At 36.7% G+C, this 19588-nt stretch overlaps 1 protein-coding gene across 1 annotated transcript in view; it reads right to left on the reverse strand.

Annotated features, from left to right (window-relative positions):
* SIM2 (SIM bHLH transcription factor 2) overlaps positions 1 to 19588 on the reverse strand; it is a 97419-nt gene that overhangs the window by 58035 nt on the left and 19796 nt on the right. The window contains exons 2-4 of the mRNA XM_069062973.1: positions 14481 to 14563; positions 9437 to 9526; positions 1977 to 2085 (exon numbers count right to left, since the gene is read on the reverse strand). Coding sequence (XP_068919074.1) covers positions 1977 to 2085; positions 9437 to 9526; positions 14481 to 14563 — 282 coding nt within the window. The remainder of the gene's footprint in view (positions 1 to 1976; positions 2086 to 9436; positions 9527 to 14480; positions 14564 to 19588) is intronic.

Genomic DNA, 19588 nt, shown 5'->3' on the forward strand with positions numbered 1-19588 from the left:
CTCTCTCTCTGTCCCTCTGTCTCTGTCTCTCTCTGTCTCTCTGTCTCTCTCTCTCTCTCTCTGTCTCTCTGTCTCTGTCTCTCTCTCTCTCTCTCTCCCTGACTCCCCCTCTCTCTTCCTCTTTCAGTAAACTGCATTGACTCCTAAACCCTCCCTCATTTAAAGCTTTCTAAAACTTGGTTCCTTCTACCTCTTCAGTCTTTTTATATGTTAATCCTCTCCATTCACTCTTTTTTTTTTTAAGCAATAGGGGTTAAGTAACTTGCTCAAGGTTACAGGGCCAGTTATTTCTGGGTGTGGTTCTGAGTATCTGAGCCCGGATTTGATCCAAATCATCCTGACACTGGAGCCAGTGCTCTTACTCGCTGAGCCACCTGGCCTCCCCTTCCATTCACTCTTGGATCCAGCTATACTGTTCAACTTATCATTCTCCCAAAAAGCTCCATTCCTTATTTATGTGACTTTTCACAGGCTGTCCTCCATGCCTGGAATAGTCTGCTTTCTCACCTCACCTTCTTGGAGCTCCTGGTTTCCTTCAAAATTTGGCTCAGGAATCATCTTCTGCAGGAAGCCTTTCCTAGTCCACACCAGTCTTGTGTCTATTTTGTGTATGGTTTTTTTATGCTATATATGTACATGTTGTATCCCCCATTAAAAAGTAAGGTCTGGGGGAGAGGAGGGGGGGAGGAGAGGGCGGGGAGAAAATTTGAAACTCAAGGGACTGTGGAACTGAATGCTGTAAACTAAAAGTAAGTAAGTAAGTAAATAAATAAGAAAGTAAGGTCCTTGAAAAGAAGGACTATTTCCATTTTATTTTTGTTTCCCCAGTGTTTAGTGCTTAATAAATACTCATTGGTTAATCGATCCTAGTACTGTCTAACAATTATTTCTCAAATTCGTATGTAAGCAGGCAAATCCTAAGGTCCACAGGCTTTTTCCTGTGAGAATATAGGATTTAAAATATCACCAGTTTAACTCATTTCTTATTCTCTCTTTCTCCAAACCAAAGATACATGTTGTATTTGTACCATTTTTGATTCCTTCTCAGTCAACAATCAACAAATCAAGAACCTACTATGTGCTGGGTATTGTACTTAGTTCTGGGGATAAAAGAAGAGGTAAATGACAGTCCCAAGGAGCTCTCAATCTAATGGGGAAGACAACAAACAAATATATATATGTACAAGTAAGCTACATATAGGAAAAATAGGAAATAATTAAAGGGAGGAAGGCTACTAGAATTCTGAGAAAGCCTTCCTCTAGAAGATGAGGTTTTAGTTGATCCCTAATAGATTTTATATGACTGCTGCAGTCATAATCTAACCAGTCTTATCCAGAGGAAACAACAGACAGAAAATATCTTTTGCAACTGCTGTTTAACTTCCTCTGATAGATTTGTAAAATTCCTTCTTTGAGCATTATGTTAGAGAGCCACATAGTGAGACACTAATCAGTGAATAGTGATTAGGTACACTTGGCATTGTTGGACTGATGCATTGTTTAAGGGCTTGCCTTTGTCCCTGGAGTATATCTAATTAGGTATAATAAATAGTGATATTTGCCCAGATTGGATTATGATCTTTGGGAGATCTGTGAAATTAGGACTAAGCCCTAGTCTTGTATTTATATGCTCATGTGTTCCCCAGAGCACTGGGAAGCGATTTTGTATTTGTGGCTATTTGGGTGCATTGTGTCCCCCTGGTAAGCTCCCTGAGGGAAAGGATTCACTTTTATATTTTATAAATAGTACCTAGTACAGGGTCTGGCATGTAAAAGGTACTTCACAAATGCTTGTTGACTAACTGATTGGTCAGAGATGGCCTCTGACCTAGTGTTTGAACTGTTTTCATTGAACTGGTATATTCTTTCCCTTCTGCAAGCATTAGAAGAAGAAAAGTTGACAACTAATTAATACTTATCTTGGTATGTTTACATTTTGGTTTCTTTCCCCCTTTGACAATCCTTTGAGATAATACCTTGTAAGAGATGATGATGAAGAGGCTGGTGAGCGGCAAGAACAGCTGTCATCTCATCATGGTCAGAAGGATGGATGTACTCATAAATACTATTGCCAGTGAGTTCCACCTGTCACAGAAGTACAGCATCAGAGTGTGCACATGGTCTTTTTCCATTATTAAAAATCTCTTCAATGGAAATGGTTTGTGCAATTTTCTTTTTTTCCCTTTTTTTTTTACTTTAATTTATTAATTTGTTTGTTTCCTTTTAGTTTACAGGATTCAATTCCACAATTCCTTGAATTTCACATTTTGTTCCCCTCCTTCCCCTCCCCCCCCCATGGCGTCTTATAATCAAGTATAGGATCTGTAAATACTTTCACATTATACAATGGTCAGGTTATAAGGATGGATTGTACCAGCTGGAATGAAAAATGGTAAAGAGGACATAAAATCAAATAAGAAAACAAAAAAGATCAGGTATTTTGCTTCCACCTGAATATAAATTTAGTTCTTTCTAATTCTTTCTCTGGATGCACGTTTTTCTCTCCATCATGTGTCTTTTGGGATTGACTTATATCCCTGCATTGTTGAGAAGAGTCCAGTCTATCAAAGTTGGTCATCACACATATGTTGTGTCTGTAATTGTGTACAAATTCCTCCTGGTTCTACTCTTCTCACTCAGCATCAGTTCTTTAAAGCCTCTCCAGGTAAATATGAAGACTGCCTGCTCCCCATTTCTTATAGTGCAATAGTATTCCATAACATGCATATACCACAACTTGTTCAGCCATTCCCCAATTTATGGGCACCCCCTTAATTTCCAATTCTTTGCCACAACAAAAAGAGCTGCTATAAACATTTTTGTACATATGGGTCTTTCTCCCATTTCTATGATCTCTTTGGGATATAACCCTAGGAGTGGTATTGCTGGATCAAAGGGTATGAAAGTATTTATAGCCCTTTGGGCATAATTCCAGATTGCTCTCCAGAAAGGGGTTTGTGCAATTTTCATAGATCCATAAACCACATTACCTACAAGATTTAAGAGGACACTCCAGTCACAGATAGCTTTCACCACATGATAGTATTTTCCTCAGGCATTGACCATTAAACTACAGGGTGTCCCTAAAGTCTGGACACATAGGAAATCTTATTAACTATGCATATTTTCAAGAAATGTAATGAATGAAATTTTCAACAACATTTTATTTAATTAGAATAAATAAGATTTCATAGGAAGACCTAGGAGACACATAGGAGATCTCATTAATTAATTAAATTAATCCCATTAATATGGAAAATAGTACCCAATAGCTTATTCCATATGAAATTGTCATGGCTAAAATTTATGCTAATTAAATAAAATGTTGAAAATTTCATTCATTTCATTTCTTGAAAATATGCATAATGAGATTTCCCATGTGTCCAGACTTTAGGGACCCTTTACTAGTGCATACTGACATGATAGGTTTGATGGGGATTTCTGAGTTAAGACTAGAGGTAAGAAAATTCTTAGTAGGGAAAAGGGGGATGTACAAAAATGAGTGCAATTCTTCTAATTTGTCCATAAACATAAATGTTTTCTATGGACCCCATAATCACTTCTTTCTGATGAGAGCCCTAAAACCTAAGGTTTAAGATTGTCCTAGACATCTCTATCATTAAACTCTCAGAAAAAAATGAAAATACATTTTTTCATTGGGAACTTAAGAAAACATCAGAAAAGTTCCATAATGAACATCCAATGTACAAACCACCCATTTATCTGAATGCCAATTAAAGAACCGAATAAGCATGTAGAACCCAGACCAGGATTCATTCAGAAGGATTTAATGCAGACTTCTGCTTCTCTAAGGAATTTTTCTTTTATTTTGCACTGAACCATGGTCCATTGGCACACCCAAGCCTCTTTTATCTTGCATTGCTGGAAGTGTTTCCCTGTTCTGTCCAATCAAATGTTGTTACATGTGTTCATTCCATTGCTCTGAACTGATTGGAGTGTACCTGGACATTTGTAGGTTCTTTTTATTTTGAGTCCATTCTAAGTGTGGTTTTATAGCCATCATAAAATCATAATCATTTTCTCTGCTGAATGCCAGAAGAGTCTATTTGCTAATGTTGTTTCCAATAATTAGCCTAGCTATTTCCAGATGTGCTAAATGTGCAGATGTAACCTACACTAGAAATTCCATCAAAACAAGAAGTTATGGGCTGCACAAGGTTAGGCTGCACTGTGTTTCTTACAGTAACTCTTAATAGACAAGATAAAACTGAAGTCCAACGTAGCTTAATTCTTGGTCAATGAAGGTGTAAGTTGCAGAAATTTTATACCCATCTGGCAAAGGTGGCAAATGAGGAAAATGATGAATATGAGAGGAATACATTGTTGATGAAGTTGTGAATTGGTCCAGTACAGGGGTGGGGAGCCTATGGCCTTGAGGTCCCATGTGGCCTCGAGGCCACAGGTTTCCCACCCCTCATCCAGACATTCCTAAAATAAATTTGGAACCATACTCAAAAAGTTACCAAACTGATCATACCTTTTGATTCAGCTATACCACTACAAGGTCTATACCCCAAATAAATCAAAGAAAGAGGAAAAGAATCTTAATGTACAAAAATATTTATAGCAGTTTTTTTATATTAGCCTAAAATTAGAAGCTAAGAGTGTGTCCTCTTATTGGGAATGGCTAAACAAATTGTGGTACATGAACATAATGGAATATTACTGTGCCACAAGAAATGATGAAATAGTTTCCGAGGAAACTCAGAAGACCTTCATGAATTGATGAAGTGACATGGAACAGAAGAATGAAAATAATTTATACAATGACAACAGGGTTACTCATTTCTTCACCAGGGCTTTCAAATACTTGGTAACAAAGATCAGAAAGGGAGGGGAAAGGTGAAGTAATGTAACCTACTGTACTCGATTGAGCCGATTTATCCACACTAACAAATGTAAGAATTGCATTTTTATTCTCATACATATTTAGTTGTCTAGCCTGCAAAATAACCTTATTCTTAACATGGCTTTTACATTTCTATTTTCTGATTATTCGTGGAATGTTTCTTCTTAATACTATGCAAACAGAGCTACAGAAAGAATTCGATTACAGAAATCTAACCCCTGCCAGAACCTATTCCATCCCCCATCTCCTTAACCTGGTTTTCCACTGATGTACCAACTAAATATTTACCCACATTAAGAGCTTGGGCATATTTTTTTGTCCTAAGTGAAATACAACAAATTTATGCTAACTGTTTAAGTTAATAATGTGTATTTTCATAAACATTTGGCCAAATCAGAAAGTTTTCCTCAAGGAGGGGAATAATCATTATTATTTAAGCTTAATAGGCTTAAATGGGAGACATTAGATTAGGAAAGAGTATCAGAGAATGAATAAGGGTAGTTTTCTTAAAAATAATCCACAGAAAGAACACACACACACACACACACACAACTCAAAGTGAATGTAACAAAATTATAGAGGCCAAGCATGGTAATGTAAAAACAATAAAATTTATTTTAAAAATTAAAAAACTACGATTTAAAATTCCTTACTTTAAAAAGAGGAAAACGATTTATTAAAATGTTTATAACTTTTTACTAGCCATGATTTTCTCATATACACAAATATGCTTCATACTGTTATATACTGAATATACTGCTATATTTTCATATTAGTTATTTAATATAACTGTTTTTAATTTTTGAAAGAAATATGAATGACTCATAGCAAAAATTTTATTGTCTTCATAAAACAGACCTATCTGTAACATTTTGATATCCATAAACCCCTATGGTACTACAAGATGAATTACTTTCCTACTAAGAGCTTTTAAAAATGTTTAACGAAATAGCTTTTCTTCTTATGAAGAAAATTATAAATTTGGAACTTAATTAATATATTCTGGGTCATGTATGGGAAGGAAAAACCAATCTGGTACACTTAAAGCACAGATTGTTTTGCTTTGGGTAATTTTGCAAATTAGACATTTGCAAATAAAATGGTTTTGGTTTCAAATCTTAAGTCCTACATAGGAATAAAAGTAAGATTTTATCCTCCCTAACCTACCATTGAAAGTGAAAGGGATTGCTTGTGGTTCCATCTGGCCCAACGGTTTAAAAAAAAGTTGTCCTTGTTGTATTGATTTTAAATATCAGACTCCATATGTCATATAAAATTATTGCAAGTATATAGAACCTTTTATATACATGTAAGTAATACAATTAAAGATCTATATCAGTTTGAAAATGTGTTTTATTGTATATAATACTGTGAGAAAGTGTAATTCACAAAGACCCTTTCCTTGAGGGAAAGCTGCACAAAGAATAATAGAATATATTCCTCAACATAGAATAGATATAAGGTTTGTTTTTTCCTTCAAATGTAACTTAATTACATTAGCAAAGGGACCATGAAACTAAATCTAAATTTAAGTGGCAAAACACTAATTTACCCCCTAAAGAAAAAAATAAACTCCACCTGGCTTTTCCCAATTCAGAAGCCTGAGTTGTGTACACAGAACTTATGCTGAAGGGAAAGGGACATATCCTTCATTCTGGATAGCTCAACTACAGGTTTTTGGTACCAGAATTTGATAATGGGATTATCTTTGTTTACTAATTTAAATATAAAAGCAATCAGTCATATGGAATAAATGGCTCTTTTCCAAGCTCATAAAAAGTGTCTTTGAAAAAAGACCCCAATTTTTGATAAAAGAAATTGTGTCTACCTTTTCAAGGTACAGAATTATTGTCTGGACAATTCAGAGTCATCTATAATTGAAGTAAAAATAAGAGCCTTCTCCTCCCTGGCTGATAGCTGGCTCAATTTTCTGATCAATAATTAGTGTCTAACTTTTTTTTACTATATTTCAAGACTTTCCAAAAACTATAAAAAATAAGTATTTTAAAGTTGTTATATACAATACAATATAAAGTTATAATATGTAATATAATATAAAGTTATAAATTAGTACTCAAAGGGCCTTTTTTTTTTAAAGCAATTGGGGTTAAGTAACTTGCTCAAGGTTACACTGCCATTTTTTTATCGGTATGGTGCTGAGTATCTGAGCCCGGATTTGATCCAGGTCATCCCAACACTGGAGCCTGTGCTCTTACTCGCTGTGCTACCTGGCCGCCCCTCAAAGGGCCTTTTCAATAAATTAATCTATCAAAATATTCCTTTTTCTTTAAAAAAAATTTCCCCTCTAGTAGTGGATAGTATTTGACAAATATTTATATAGAGTACAGGACAGTGATTTAGTTCATGCAAGATCATTGTGTTGATTTTAAGTGACCTTGCTTCTTAGATCAGTAAAACAACTGGTCTCAAAATACATAGAACAAACTTCACTGATTTCCCCCCCTCTCCTACCACCTACCTAGTTAACATGCTTGGCTAACAAGACAACTCAAGCAAAATTAGTCATTCCTATGTAGACAAAGTCTACTGCTTCTACTGTTGAGGGACACATGAATAAAAAATTTTAAAGAAGTGAGTTTGATTGAAGGATTTTTTTTTAATCATCAAGGAGGGACATTTGTAAATAGCAAGTCAATGGAGCTTCAGATATTGACCAAATATTCTAACATATGAAAATGTTTACAAAAAATAAAGAAATGATATCAAGTGAGAGCATGAGAATGCCCCAAAAGAGAGAGAAAGATGGGGGGGGGGGGCAGGGAAGGAGACATAGGGCAGAGAGAGAAACAGAGACAAGAGAGAGAAAGACAAGGGCGGGGCAGCTAGGTGGCTCAGTGAATAGAGCACCAGCCCTGGAGTCAGGAGGACCCGAGTTCAAATCTGGCTTCAGACACTTAACATTTAATAGCCATGTGACCTCGGGCAAGTCACTTAACCCCAATTGCCCTGCCTTCCCCCATCTGAAAAGTAAGAAAAAGCAGAGAGAGAGAGAGAGAGAGAGAGAGAGAGAGAGAGAGAGAGAGAGAGAGAGAGATCCTAATCCTAAGAGACCTTCCACTGGGTTTCAGAGAGAAAACTCCTGAACTCTCTGTCTTAGGTGAAGTAGAAAATGCTGAATAATTAAAACTAGAGATCAGTGGAAATTCAAAAAGTCACACTTGGTTGTTTACAGAGATCATAACCTCTTCCTATTTAAAAAGTAATATTCTGTGGTATTATACCAAAGTGTTATATTACAACGATGTGAGAAATATTAGCATCAAAGTGAAGTCACAGAAAACAATGAGGAAAGCACAATTTTGGAAAGGAAACAGAAACCTGAAACAATTTCCATATTTCAAAGTGTTTTATGAGTATGATAACACACACACAAACACATTCACACAAAAGACATGTATAAATGAGTCAAAAAAATTAAATAGCAAATTTTGAAGTATATTGTTATAGGAGGAAAAGGAATATACCTAGATAGGAACAATTATGTTGGTTTTTTTTTTCTAGTTGGTACTTTTTCAATGAGGAAATTCAAGTCACATTAATTGACATGTTTTATTTTGGTTTAACTGCATTTATGGACTGGTAGCTCTTCTAGCTTCTTCGGTTTATTCTAGCAACCTAATTTTCTTTTTCATTTCTTGCCAATTGCTTTTAAAATTTTTCAACTACTTTTCATCTTAGAGTAATTTTCATTCCTTATATTAAAAAAAACCACATGATTTTAATCCTGATTATTCATGATAGTTAAATCATAGTATTATGAAAAGCAAAGGATTGGTTGGATCCTCCTGGCCAGCATAAGCTATAACCTCCAGACAGAATGGTACATCACAAATTGAACTGAACACTGATCCTAGAATATGTTAAACTATGACTTAGCAATAAGACTTCATTTGCATCCTAAGAAAGAAAAGATTTCTAAAAATTCTGAAGCTAGTTCACTTCTTGCTGGGCAAAACAATAGTAAACTGAATTTTATGACTTTCTATCACAAGCACATAAAATGCTTCACTGAAAAGACCGCTGAACTGAAGGAAAAAAACACAGGAAAAATTATCCTAAATTCCATGTGAACACTCATAAATCTACCCCTTCATTTTTTTTATTTCTCTCTCAAAAGCACATTTACCATAAAACTCATGTTCCACTTCAAACTTTTCTCTCTTTCATGGCAACTCACAGTATTGCATGCAATCCAGAAAGTAAGAACTCAAAATCTCCCCTTTGTAATTTTTTTTCCAGAGGTGTATAGCATTACCATATAAGCAGTCGGTTAAAGTTTCATACTGAATTTCAATACATGATTGACTTTTGCAAGGATATGCTGGTATTAACCTCAAAGGAAAAAGAAAATATAATATAATAGAAGAAAGGGTATATAGTATCTCCCTCACCCCCATACAAAACAATTGTACAAAAGTAAATAAGGAGATCATTTATACAAAAAGAGCAGAAAGTTACACTTACCAATTTATGTGGTGGGGATTATTGTCAAAATTCTTAGAGACAATGAATTTGATTTTTAGATGAACATGGGATTTCTCCTACCTGAGATAAGCCTAGATGTACAGAGGCTGTTTCAGATATATACATTATTTTGCCATCAGATGCTACCACAAAAACAAAGCCATCCAAGGTCTGTAAAAGAGAAAGATTCTGGGTAAAATCTAATAGCAATTTAGGTACTTAAAATTTTATATAATCAAATACATACATTTCTTAAATGTAAACCAGAACACTGGTTGATGTGGAACACAACACCATATAAAGTTGTTATGATCCTTCCTCTTGAGTGGTAAACTTTCTGAAAAAAAATTTTTTTAAACATTCTTAAATCTGAATCCTCTGAGTTTGTGCTTAATATTAGTGCATACTAAATGCACCTTTCACAGAAGCAATTGTTTTGCTGCTTTTATTGATTAAAAAAATAATCTACCACAAACCCTGAGAAATGTCATTAAGGGGAAATTTAGGATCATAAAGACAATTTTATGTGATAGTTGGTTGAAAGAAGTTATACCACTTTGGCATACATTTAATTTTCAAACATTCCCTAAATAATGCTTGATGACTATTCATTACCCATTCTCCAAAAAAAAAAAGGTTTTTAATAAAAATAATGAAATGATTTCTAAATTTTTTAAAAATTAAATAATGAAGATGATTTGTTTTTTTAAGTGAATAACTTCTGACTAATTATTTGAATGTTGAACTGTATAAAGTAGTAAAAGAAAATCGGGAGTGAAAAATATGCCTATGTCTGGAAAAGGCTGAATAAATATTTTAAAAATCTTAAGCAGTTATCACTCCCTTCCCAAAAACCATTTCATGTAAAATTTTAGACGTTTATCACAGAGAAATAAAAATGTAACTACATATGTGAAGAATGGGGAAAACGATATGTTTTAAAAAGAGAAATAATTTCCTAAGAACAAAGAGTATATAATTGTTTTTATTTGTCCATTTGCATTTCAAAATTTTGAACCAAAATAAAAAAATAGCTAGGTTTTTCTTTAGGATTATTTTTTAGGTAGGAAGAAAAATGATTGTTATTCAAATTCTCAAAGCTGGTGGTAATAATCAAATACAAATTTTAAAGCCTGGTGTTGGTTTGTATGCTTACAAATCTCAGAATTATATAATTCACTGATGATACAATAATTCCATTTTCACCATAATCATTATATCATTAATTGGGTGGAACTGTTTACTTATAAAATATTCATTAAAATTGATAACATTTTGCCCTTGTTGTTGCCAAATTCATAACATGTTGCCTTTGGTGCCATTTATAATATGCATAATAATAAAAATGTTAAAAATACAGTGTGTGTATTTTAAAGTGAGCTAATAGTGAGTCGTGTGGAAGGGAGGAGATGTGGGAATGGCTCCAAGATAACCATTACCTAGCGCTGCCTAACTACATATTTACTTAATATAATAAATACTATGAGTTTTTAATCTTTCCATGAAATTATCTCTTCCTCTTACACAAATTTAAAACAAATCAAACAAGGGTACTAAGTGCAAAAAAAACTTTTTAGGAACTGCTTTTTTAAGTGTCAAGATTGTTGCCTGCCTGACCACCTGAAGTCAAAACTATCCCATCAAACACTGGCATTTGAATTCTTATTCCCTGTTTTTGTGTGCTATGTTTAATAGGATATAAGCAAACTAATTTGCTCTTATTCCAAATTTCCTGAGGTTTGGTAGCTACTGTTTCACTTTCAATAGTTAATATGTATGTATATGTATGTGTATATGCATGTGTGTATATATTTTAAAGTCCAGAACAGTATGTAAGAGCAAACTGTAGGCTAGTTTTTGGAAAACATCTTAAAATAAAACAAACAACTAATGGGTTCAGAGATATCTGAATCAAGCCCGTTCATAATGTTACAAGAAAACCTTGCTAGATATTGAGACTCACCCACCTTTTTGAAAATTCCAGTGTTTTAAATTTTCTCCATTCTCAATTGGGAGAAAAAAAAATGTCCCACTCACCATTCTTCACAAATTAATTGAATCTGTTAGATTACTATTACTTAATTTGGGAAAATTATATGACTTTAGGGCCAAGACATAACAGCATAGGGAAGCGTAGCTGGCTATCCCTTAGCTCTCAGAACCAGAGAAGATTCCAAAGAACTGGACTGGAAGGGAGGTGTTCTGTAGGAAGGCTACAAGTCTCTAAGGCTAATGTCAAACAAAAAATTATCCCAACAGATTGGTTCTCTCAGACATGTGCAGCGGGAGAAGCCTGCAGTAAAACAAAACAAATAAACCCTGGGACTGAATCTTAGATTTCTTATCTCTGTGACCTTGGAAACATTAACCTTTCGGAACAGCCTCTGAAAATGGGGTGAATAATTCGTGCTCTATATATATAGCTCACCAGAGTTTTGTGAAGAGAGCACTTTGCAAACACTTAAAGGCCTAAAGAAATGTGAGTTGTTACATTATTAATCTGAATCTGGTTTCTTAATCTGTAAAATGACTGGGTTTAATAGATAATCACTCAAAAATTCCAGGATCATAAAGAATCATGAATCCTTTACAGAATCCTCCCTGAGCCTGTTTTTTCTTTTGTAAAATGAAAGTGCCTGCAGTACTTAACTTTAAGGATTGTTGCAAGGCATATATGAGATGATGTAAACCTGAGTTATAGAAATACTAGTTCTTGTGGTTATTATTATTAGAGTTCCATGTCTCTCTCATCCCTTCTTGCCCCTTCTCCTACACATGCAGGTACACTTTAAATTTTCACCTAATTGTGGAATTAAACTAATGGTTTATTCTAATACCATAAATGTTTCTACCTTGGAAGGCAGTGTGTCTGGGTTTAAGTGTACTGGGCTTAGTACAAGTACAAGAACAAGTGTACTTGGTCTGACCCTCACAGAGGCAGTTCCTGCCAACTTGAAGTGCCACTAGCCTTTCATATGACATTGCTACAAGCCCTTCACTAAAATGGATGGTCAAAACATTCTGGGAAGTAATTTGGAACTGTACTGAACTAGGCCAGAACCTCAAAGAGATCAAAGAAGAAAAAGGACTGGTGTGTGTGTGTGTGTGTGTGTGTGTGTGTATACATATCAAATATCTCCTCCCCTTTTCCACTTTCTTTTGTGTGTAGATTATAAGCTCCTTGAGAGCAGGAACTGGCTTTCTTTTTTGTATTTGCATACCTAGTGCTTAGCAATACTTGGCACTTGGTAGACAATAAATGTTTATTGACTGGTACATACGCACATATACATATAGATACATGTGTGTCTATATACACATGCATATAAAACATCTGTGTATATGCATTACTACAAAAAGCACATGTGTACTTACATACATACACATATGTGCTTTTTCTGTAACAGCAAAGAAGAATGTGCCCATCATTGGGAGAATAGTTGAACAAATTATGGGACATGAATATAATAGAATATTATTTCATAGTAAGATAGTAGTCGTAGAATAGATAGAGGACTGATCCTGGAGCCAAGAAGATCTGATTTTGACAGACTGATCTTATGACCCTGGCCAAGTTACTTAACCTCTCAAGTTTTTTAGGCTAAGACTGTAAGTTATGGAGAAGATGTAACCCTGCATTGGTGGAGGGACTTTCCTCACCCGGGAGTTCCCTATACTGATGAAATCACAGAAATTATAAGAGATTTTTAAAAAGTATTTATTTTTTGAAGTATTTAGTGTCTCTCCCTCTCACTGCCCCCTCATTTGAATAATTAGAAATTAAAAATAAAACCATTGCATGGTCCAACAAAATAAACTCCCACTTATCTTAAAAGGTATGTCTCATTCTGTATTATTAAGACCATCACATCTATGTCAAAAAAAGTCTTTCAGAGTTGTTTTTCTCCATAATATTGCCATGGTCTAAATTATTCTCCTTTCTCTGCTTACTTCACTATGCACCATTTCATAGAGATCTTTCCAGTTTTCAGTGAAACTGTCCATTTTGTTATATATTCCATTATAGTCATAGACTGGAATTTGTTTAGACATTCACCTTAGTTTAAAAAGCAAAACTTAGTTTGTTGTTTTGGGCTATTATGAAAAGAGCTGCTATAAATATTTTTGTACTCTTGTCCTCTTTTATTTGATCTCTTTGGAGGTATAGACCTAGTAGTAATATCACTGGATCAAAAGGTATGCTCAGTTTAGTAAAGTTGGGGGCATGGTTCCAAATTGCTTTCCAGAATGACTGGCCCAATTCAAAGCTCCAACAACAGGGCATAAGTGTTCCTCCACAATTTGCCATCTTTGGCAGTCTGATAAGTGTGGGGTGGAATCTTAAAGTTATTTTTATGTGAATTTCTTTAATTACTAGTGAGTTAGCCTTTTCATGTGGTTGTTGATTCTTTTGAAAAATGTCTATTCATTTCTAAAGGGACAGTTTCAAGAACAATCTGGTAAGACTTGTAATAATTGATGTACAGTGGAACAAGCAGAACCTAGAGAGCAATTTTTACAATAATAAGAACATTGTAAATAAAAAAAAACAAAATAACTAAGAAAGACTCAAGGAATAGCCATAGGGTTACAAAATTTTTAAAAAAGAAAGAAAAGCAATAAAAGAAGCTCATTGAAGAATATTAAAAATACAAAGAATAGAAGGAAGGTCAGTGGGAAACAGTGGTAGGATAGTGTTGAAAATAATATGTTGAATTTGTCATATTAAAAACAAAAGGTGAGAAATACAGATTTGTGGTTTCCTTGCCACCTCCTTTTTCTGTTCTACTTTGTATATAGAAATGTTCCTCTTACCTACCTTTCTTTCTATCTCTATCTATCCATCCATCTATTTGTCGAGTTCAGAACAAAAATAACATAAAATGGCAGGCCAACTGCTTCCCAAAGCAGAGGGAAACTACTGGCCTTATCGTGAGTGCAGATTGCACCCTGGGGTGCTCTCTTTCAGGTAGAGTACTGTTGCTGGAAGATGCTGGATTTGAAATCCTCAGAGACAGGCAAACACTTTGAGTGGAGACAATTCATACATACTTATATTGAAAAGTAACGTTCACACCCTTCACCCAAACATCGCCTCCCCATACCAGGTGCAAGCGAATTCTACCTGCAGCAAGTGAGATCCCAGTTCTTTAGCCATATTGTCCAGTGGTCCGATCTGACTCGGCTGTCCCCAGGCGTCTCCCAAACCTGAAATCGGGGAAAGGAATAGGAAAATTCAGGTCGTGAAGAAGCCCAAGATTTTACACGGACGTTTCCAAAATCCTGCCAGTCTATACTGAAGCAGCCGAAGTGAGTCCCTGAGCCACAAACAGATCCACCCCGGGTTTCTCAATCTGAAATGAAACAAGCTGAATGGAGACAGCTGGCTTCAAAAGCTGCTTCCCACACCAGTTGGGTGGCGGTCTTCCTAGGGTCCCAGCTCCCACCCCTAGGCCAGGCTAAAAAGAAAGGAGAAAGAATTAAAGTATATTCTATTGCATCATTTTGGATGGAGATGGTGCAATACTGAGTCTTCCATGCCACATCTCCGTTCCTCCTCGGCTCCCCAGCGCTGACCACCATTGTTAAGAACCAACAGATCTGAAATTGTTGTTTTATTGGGGGTGGATGTGGGCATTTGACATTAAACATTTCCTAAAATAGTTCACTTTCCTCTTCTCCAATCTCACTTTTCACTTTGATTTTTTCAAAGAAAGAAAAATCCTAGGCAGCAAGCGCCCAGCACTCTTTCAGGAAAGCGTTTTCCAGGAATGAAAAGTGGACTTTTCATTCCCGGTTAAGTTTCCTCCTGAATTCCCATCAACAGGAACCCTGTCTTCTAGGACACAGTGCCAACTTTATATTGCAGTTTTCCATCTCAGAGCCACTCTCAGGAAACGATTGCCTACTGCTGTTGACTTCCTTGCCAGACACTCACTGTTTGGGGTCAAAGGATTTCGCGGCCACACCGGCCAACATAATTCTCCCTCGTATTACTACTACTAGGACCAGAATTAATGCCTATGCTTTCGGTAACTTGTCCGAGGGCTGCTCTTCCCCAAAAGTTTATCCCTCAGTCAAGGACAATAGTCACTTTCTGTGTTAGCCAAATTTGTGGCAATAGGGGATGCCAATGGATGACAGAAGTGGGTAGAGAACTTGGAAATTAAAAAAAGGGAGTTTTCAAAGAATGCTACCAAAATATGGGGAACATGGGAGAATCTTGAGCCAGACCCTGGAAACTTACACTGGATTTGTGGGTGAGGGGAGTGGAGATGGAAGGAAGGGAAGAAAAGGGAAGAGAGAGAAATGGGGATGGGGAAAGGGAGAGAGAAAAAAGGGGAGGAGGAGAGAGAAGGGGAGGAAAAAATGAGGAGAAAGGAAGAAAGGAATGACAGATGAAGCCGAGAAAAAGGGGGGGGGGGGAGAAAACTCATCAATAAGCTAATATTTCTGGCCAGTATCTAATAACATAGGACTACCCTGACTACTCCCATTAATCTAATTTGCTAGAGGCAAAACTCTCTTCTTCCCCCTTGGATCTCCAAAAGGCCCCCTCACTTGCAAAAAGCTCACCAGAAAAATACATTTTTGCTTTATACTAATCCGACGGAGCTACCTTTTCTTTTTCCCCAATTGCCTAGTATCAGCGGCCTTGTAGAGAACTTTGGGTTTTTCTTTGACCAACCCAGAGAGAGAAGCCAAAGAGTTTCAAGTATCAGCTCTTGAAAATAAGATGAAGTTGCAAACCCCAAACAACTGAGATGGGAACTGAGTGCGGGGATGGTGAAGCCCAATGTGTTGTAAGGGATTTGACTGAGGCCGCGTCCTCCCTTCTCCTCAACTGAGCATGTACAAATCGCAGATATTAAGCAAGACTGAGGCAAGACAGGCTGTTCTGGCAGCCCGGTATCTGCCCAGAGTGAAGTCACAGCAACAGAAAAGTTTGTGACCTGGATGGTTTCCTCGGGCATTTTGGTTACCCGTCAAGGAAGAGAGATTGCTCATTCTCCGAATCCTCGTCTCGGGCTCGAGCTTGCTCCCAAAGCCTCTGCCTCCGGACACTGTGCAGCGCCACCCATCCACACCGCCTTCTTCCAGAAGAAGACAGAAGGAGAGTCGTTTCAAGCAGAATCTATGTTGAGAATTTGGGCGCATCAATTGGGCTGAAGTAAACAAAACGGAAAGGTCTTTCAAGGCTTGGTTGGGGAGAGGAATGAGCTTGTGTATTGTGTCTAGATAAGGCCTCCTCAGCTGGATCTCTATCCTATACCTATTACTGCAGATCCAACTTGCTTGGCTTCCCTTATTGTTGTTCAGTGACCCTGTGGATCATAGCATGCCAATACTGTCCATGGGGTTTTCTTGGCAAAGATGCTGGAGTGGTTTGCCATTTCCTTATCCAGTGGATTGAGGTACAGGTTAAATGACTTGCCCAGGGTCACACACCTATTAAGTGTTGAGGCTGGATTTGAACTTAGTTCTTCCTAACTCTAGGCCCAGTGCTCTAGCCACTGAACCACCTAGCTGCCTCCAAAGGAAAAAAAAAAAGAAAAAGATAAAAGATAAAACTATTGCTCTCACATATGAGCATGTTGTTGTTAAGTTGTGTCTGACACAATCCACAGGGTCTTCTTGGCAAAGATGTGGGAGTGGTTTGCCTTCTCCAGTGTGTCTCCATGTTAGGCAAATAGGGGTTAAATGACTTACCCAAAGTCACACAGCTAGTAAGTGTCTGAGACTGGATTTGAACTCAGATATACCTGACTCCAAGCCTGGTGCTCTATCAACTGTACCACCTAACTACTTCTACCCTACTGTGCCCCAGAGTAGATGTGTAGATTTCTCCCAATTTAAAAAAAAATTCTTTTATGGAGTCACTTTTAAGTTGGAAAACAACTGAGAGTTCAGTGAGCAGGGACAGGCATCAGATTGCGTGGGGTTTGGGCCTCTCTAAAAAATCCTAGCATTGCTTCTTTTTATTGCTTCACCCCTCAGCTCCCAGCCTTCCTCAAAATGCAATCAACTGATCCATAAAATTTTATTAAGTGCCTACTATGTGCCAGGTACTGTGCTAAGTTCCTATTAAATTTTCTATACAATTGCTGGACTATTTTCTTTCCCTGGAGAGGAGAGTGTCTCTCAGGCATCCTGCATTTAATAACTCAGAGGATTAAGGGAAATTTTGAAGAGGCCCTACTGCCATGAGTAAGAGGCAAACTCTCCAGGGGTTGAAATTAAAAAAAAAAAAAAGAAATCTGGATGCTGTTCAGCAAACAGGAATATTTAGGCACTTACCCAGATTTTTTTTTTTAAAGCCATAATCTAGTTTGGCTTGGTTTGGGTTAAATTCAAACCAATGTGGGATTTTGCTTTTTAAAATTTTGTTTTTCAGTGAGATGAAATGTTGATTTGAATGATCTGGGCTGTTTCCTCCTCATTTTGGATGAGGGGCTTTTGTAGGGGGACACCAGACTCCTGCTTGTGAGTATCCTTTCTGTATGTAGCCAGGAAGAAGCAGGGATAAATTTCCAGTAGTCCAGCCCAAAGCCTCTCGGAGCTGCCCTCTTGTCTGCAAGCTGGTTTTCTTGTTGATGGGTTGGACCAAATAAAGGGACTGTCTGGAAACCTTTCCCTGACTTCAGCATCTGAACATGGCAGCTGATTCAGTAGTCAGAAAACCAGAAGATGATTACAGGAGGCCTCCTGCATTTTGGAATTTAGTAACTCTTCAGTTAAGATGATGCTTTCCAGTGTTGCTATACTGAAGCTAATAGAAATTAATATGTAATATCCCTGGAAATGATCATCCTGAGGTTTAGAAATTAGGGAGCTATCAACCCCCTCATTCCCCCTCTCCATAATCCTAGGGAGCCAACTGGTTAGTGTTCAATAGGATTTTTAAAAAAATCAAAGATCCTAATAGTTCATTCATTCATTGCTAAAGACCTTTGGGTTATGCCTCCTTCTTGCCTGCCACATAGGACTGGCAGCCGAATGGATGGCCCTAGAAATGGTATCTCCTTCCTAACTATTGCTAATCATAATTAGAGCTCTACTGCCAATCATTTAATACCAATACCTCTTATTGGCCTGTCTGATTAGAGTCTCTTGACATTTTATTCCTCCACCTGCAATTAGCTGATCATTAATCATTGTAGCACCCCTGTGGGCTGGGGGCCAGCTGGCATGAACTTTATTTGACAGAAAAATGGAAAAAGCTAGAACTTAAATACTCCAGGACTTGCCTAGAGTCAACTAGCAATTCAGAGAATATGGTATGAAAAGTGAAATATAAAGTATGGTAAATTTAGGTTCCACTTCCTTCCTTTCATCCCTTCTCTTACTCTCCTGTCCTCTCCTGAACCTTAAGATTTGCAGTTTCTGGGAAAGATGAATTAAACAACTGGGCATTGTAATTCCTGTAACAAATAGATGAACTCTGGGTTGCTAATGTTGATGGGAATTCTCTTTTGAGAATATGGTGCTGCAATCCAAATGTAAAAAAAAAAATGTAAAGGAGTGGCAGCTCGGTGGCACAGTGAATAGAGCACTGGCCCTGGAATCAGGAGGACCTGAGTTCAAATCCAGCTTCAGACACTTAACACTTACTAACTGTGTGACCTTGGTCAAGTCACTTAACCCCAATTGCCCTCCAAAGAGCAAAAAAAAAAAGTAAAGGAGAGAAAGTGAAATCACTCTATGTTTGGAGTTTTATTCTCTTGTATTATATTCTATTGCTTTACATTATTAATTATCTTTTTAACAATTCCAATAACATCCTTCCATGAATTCTGAAGACTTTCCATAATGGTTCCCAGAAGACTTCATCAAACCAAGAGTGAGGTAGCCAGTCACCCTTGGAATGAAAACTGTCACTGAATTCTTTTCTGTGAAATGGTGTGTGCTTTTTCTACAAATTATTGACTAGAGGTTACTTTAAGTAAAACCTGACATCATCAGGATTCCTATTACATTTAATGCCAGAGCCCAAACTGTTTGTAAGAGTTGTTTCTATGTATTGCAAGTGAAATGGAAAATTGAGACAATTATATGAACAATTCAGGCAAAAAAGAAAAAAAAAGCTTAACCCACACCTTTGTTCCACTTATCAGGATACTTCAGATGAAAGTGGGCTTATTTTCTTTCTTTCTTTCTTTCTTTCTTTCTTTCTTTCTTTCTTTCTTTCTTTCTTTCTTTCTTTCTTTCCTTCCTTCCTTCCTTCCTTCCTTC

Source organism: Petaurus breviceps, unplaced genomic scaffold, assembly GCF_028583685.1.
Source record: "Petaurus breviceps papuanus isolate PSGF00001 unplaced genomic scaffold, PetGlider_PUasm1.0 90515, whole genome shotgun sequence".
NCBI classification, from domain to species: Eukaryota; Metazoa; Chordata; class Mammalia; order Diprotodontia; family Petauridae; genus Petaurus; species Petaurus breviceps.